Genomic DNA, 4,379 nt, shown 5'->3' with positions numbered 1-4,379 from the left:
GCATTAAAATCGCCAAGCACGATTTTGACATCGTGTCGGGGGCAGCGCTCATATGTACGTTCCAAGCGCTCATAGAAGAGATCCTTGGACGCCTCATCCTTCTCTTCCGTCGGGGCATGGGCGCAGATGAGCGAGATGTTGAAGAATCTAGCTTTGATGCGGATTGTGGCTAGACGTTCGTCCACCGGGGTGAACGCCAGTACTCGGCGACGGAGTCTCTCTCCTACCACGAATCCAACACCGAATTTGCGCTCCTTTACGTGGCAACTGTAGTAGACGTCGCAAGGCTTCACGCTTACTTTACCTTGCCCCGTCCATCGCATTTCTTGGATGGCGGTGATGTCAGCCTTTGTCTTCCCGAGGACATCAACCAGCCGGGCAGAGGCACCTTCCCCATTAAGGGTCCGGATATTCCAGGTGCATACCCTTAAATCATAGTCCTTTATACGTTTGCCGTGGTCGTCATCAGAAAAAGGGGGTCTCATCCGAGGCTGTTTACTACTTTTCATAGGGCGGGGTTTTAACGTGGCGGGACCCAAACCCAGCGCACGCGAAGTTTTACGCCTTCTCACTTTAGCTCGCTCCCAAACGGGTGTTTGGGTGCTACCCAGAGGATACGTGGATATAAATATCCGGACGTTGTGAGCTGCGATTTGAACCGTACGCACAAGAATCGCGTCTGGCCACTCCCAGGTGAATGGCAGTCAAAAGTTTTCCACTTCTGCGCACGGAACCATCCTCCTACTCGGTTTACTATGGACATTTTAATGGATTTCGGTTGAAAAATGGAGACAAGATAGCAGCATGCGTAAAGGTATGAAATCACTATTAGAAATCTGCACACTATTCACAAAATAAAGTTTTATTTATCCACATTCAGATATTGTAATTACATGGTTTCTTCTTGGCGGTGATATTCGAAAAATTGCAACAACCTGGCAAGATCAAACAACGCAAAAAGACTGGACAAAAAAATTGTGATAATAAGAAAAACTTAGTGATTTAAGAAATTAAAAAAAAGAAAATACAGTTTGAAGGAAAATTTTACTTTAAAAGCCTTGCCAATATTTAATAAAAATCACCATGCACTCAGGTTTCCTTCCCACTGTATGATTTTAATAAGAGATTCAAAAATAACTTAAAAAAAACAAATATGTACATACCTTAAATTAAATTAAACACAACTTTGTTATTTAATTTCTAGTTGATAAAAAACTGTACTTGGATATTTAATCGCTTTGATTTCTTGGGGTTCGAAAATACTAAAGTTGTTATAAAAATTCTGTTCGTCTTTTTTTGTATTTTATAAATTTTAGTCCTGTGCCTTGTTTAAATACAACCTTTTTAAAAAATAATACATATATTTATATACATACAGCAGTGGTGAAAGATTTAGAACCGAAAACTCAAAATGATATTGATTGCAATTTATGTTTATTTATTTATTTTTAATAATTTTCATTTAGAATATATGTACATACAGTCAGTGTCAAATGTAAGTGTACACCTTATTCTAATATAATATTCACAATTATATATATATAATCATGTAAATCAAAGCTTCACACTTTATATGTAAAGTTCACAAAAATTCAAACAATGTTCATCCAAATTTAAAAATTTTTATTCAGAATTTACAGAAAGTTTTCAAGTGTGCAGTTTTGTAACCCTTTCAATTTCAGTCTCCTAAAGTGCAAGTTTCAAATCGCCAATAATTACCGTTGATTTTTTAGAATTTTTTTTGTGGAGGGTGTTGCGCATGAAGAAAAAAAAATTATTCTTCATACATTTATTTTTACCGGCAAAACTGTTGATTATATAGAAAAACGTTATATGAACAGATTAAAGGAATTGTAATTTTTAATTTTTTTAAATTCGTTTGAGCAAAATCGGACTAGTGGTTCTCGAGTTATGTCAAAAAAAAGACCACCAAAGGTGACAATTTCCACTATATGCTATACTAACTTCAAATCGATATATCTCTATTCCTAGACGTGACCCAGCGAAACGCCGGGACACGTATAACTTCTTTTTTACCGATATAACTTTCCCCGGTAGTTTGAACCCTTCCCGATCACTGACCCCTACCATTTGTCTCACAGTGTAATTATTGGCGATTTGAAACTTGCACTTAGGAGACTGAAATTCAAAGGGCTACAAAACTGCGTACCCGAAAATTTTCTAAAAATTCTGATTAGAAATTTTGATGAAAATTTTTATTTATTTATTTTCTATTTAATTTTTTTACAAAAACAGTTAAAAATTAACAACAATCTTAACGCGAATTCAATGAGATCATTAAAAACAAACAATAAAATAATATAAAATAAATTAATTCACAAACTTAAATACATACTAATAATCAACTACTAACTATGATATAACATATGTACATTTGTAATTAGTGAGTATGTATATTACAATAGAAGGACGTAATAGTATCAGTTATGTACTTATTTACTTATAAAGGAATAAAGCAATTACGATCATTATGTACTTTGATACGCACATGCAAGGCCTTATCTCACATCGTCACTGAAATATAAAAAGTCGTAACTAACTAAAAATGCAAAATTCACGTTTTGATTGATGATGATACATTTCATCGAATTATAAGTTTCCAAATCGTTTTATGCAATAAACAATTTTAGTTAGTTACCGCTTTTTTGCATTTCAACCACGATGTTATATAGGGCCTTTCTATATTAAGGTACCAATATGTAAGACATTTACAACACATGTATTTGTGTTGATATTTTCTTTATATAGATTATTAAGTAAATGAATCGTACATACCTACATAAATAAATCGTATTTACATTTAGTAGATAATAATAACAGATATCAATTTTGGTAACAAATATGTATGTATAAATCTATATATATTTACTTATTGAATACATCTTTTATTTGAAATGGTTAATTAATTAATTAAAATGTATTGAATGAGTAAATATATAGTATATAAATTTATACTTATATGTTACCAAAATTGATATCTGTTAATATTTTGTAGTTACATACATACATATGTGCCAAGTAAATATCTACAAAAATACATGTTCTGTAAATATCTTACATATGCATATGCATGTACGTACCAAAGTACATAATAATCGAAATTCCTTTATACTTTTATAAGTAAATAAGTACATAACTGATACTAGCAACATTTTCTATTTTAATATACATACTCACTAATATACATACTCACTATTCACATACTCACGCATTTTTGCTATTTCGTTCAAAGCATATGTGGTAATTTTTCCCACCAACGTCGCTTCTTCCTGCGGGTTAACTTGTGTGCCGTAATGATTTGAGCAATTCCTTGAAACATACTCGCGGAAGCATTTGGCACATTATTAGCATTTGCGATTGTAATGCTATTTGCAGCAGCAGCAAATGTGTCGCACGTTTCCTTCAGGGAACTTGAAGTTTCCTCTAGGAAAAAACGAAAGTCGTCATCAATCTAAGGAAAAAATAATCTTTCAGATTTCTGGCCCATATACACTTTAACTAGGGAAGACAAAAATATGCACAAAAAACTTTACTTATGATCATTAAAATTGTCTTCCCTGCTTATAACAATAAACGTACATACCATGTCGTGTTTGCGTCGCGATTGGCGTGGTGTTGCTGTGTGTACTTCGTCTTCTTCTCCCTGCACTTCAATAACACTTTCCTCCACTTCGAAACATTGCTCCAGTTCTTAAAATAGTAAAAAATTTATATAAATACAGATTTATCACTTGCACGCATACATATATGTGCATATACATATACTCGTATATAAGAAATGTAATTATATTCACCTCCGGCAGTACTGGAAGTTGTCCAAAAATGACATTTGGTCATAGAACCTCCATCTCGTCCTCTTGCTAGCGGAGCTTCCTGATGGCAAAGTCTCGGCCCGTTTGCACCGCGAATAATGGTCGCGCAAACCTTTCCAGCGCTTTTTACATACATTAGCTGTAAATAAATAATATCTCGGTGAAAATCTTTAGAATTAAAAAAACAAATTGTTACCTTCTTGGCCCAATACTTCGCTTATCTGCAACCACACTTCCTCCTTTTTCAGAGCATTTTTATACCCCTCATCCTTAAGGTTGTACAAAAATGGATATTTTTGCACTTCGCTACTCAAAATTTCATCGGAATCCATTGTTGTAAATAAATAAAATAAATATATTTGGAAACGTATGCACAATAAATCAAAAGCCGTTTGATTTGAATTTATGAACGAAATTTCAACAGAGAGCAAATATTCTCTCATTTTCCCTTCGTACGCCTGTCAAATTAGAAAATAGAAATTGTCCGTCTACAGCTTGGTGTGCAATCGCACGACAACCCTGGCTTGTGTTGTGGATTGTGTTCGG

At 34.0% G+C, this 4,379-nt stretch overlaps 1 protein-coding gene across 1 annotated transcript; it reads right to left on the bottom strand.

The window, feature by feature from the left end:
• Positions 1-3,247: 3,247 nt before the first annotated feature.
• LOC108361000 (uncharacterized) lies at positions 3,248-4,165 on the bottom strand. Its single transcript, XM_017613523.1, has 3 exons — positions 4,030-4,165; positions 3,605-3,711; positions 3,248-3,472 (listed from the first exon to the last, which is right to left on the bottom strand). The coding sequence occupies exons 1-3, from the start codon at positions 4,163-4,165 to the stop codon at positions 3,248-3,250; spliced, it is 468 nt and encodes a 155-aa protein (XP_017469012.1).
• Positions 4,166-4,379: the final 214 nt, after the last annotated feature.

This window comes from Rhagoletis zephyria, unplaced genomic scaffold (genome assembly GCF_001687245.7).
Source record: "Rhagoletis zephyria isolate East Lansing unplaced genomic scaffold, Rhagoletis_zephyria_1.1 Rzeph_scaffold_00676, whole genome shotgun sequence".
Classification (NCBI taxonomy): domain Eukaryota; kingdom Metazoa; phylum Arthropoda; class Insecta; order Diptera; family Tephritidae; genus Rhagoletis; species Rhagoletis zephyria.
Note: the sequence above shows the minus strand (reverse complement) of the source record. Positions and strands in the feature narration are given on the sequence as shown.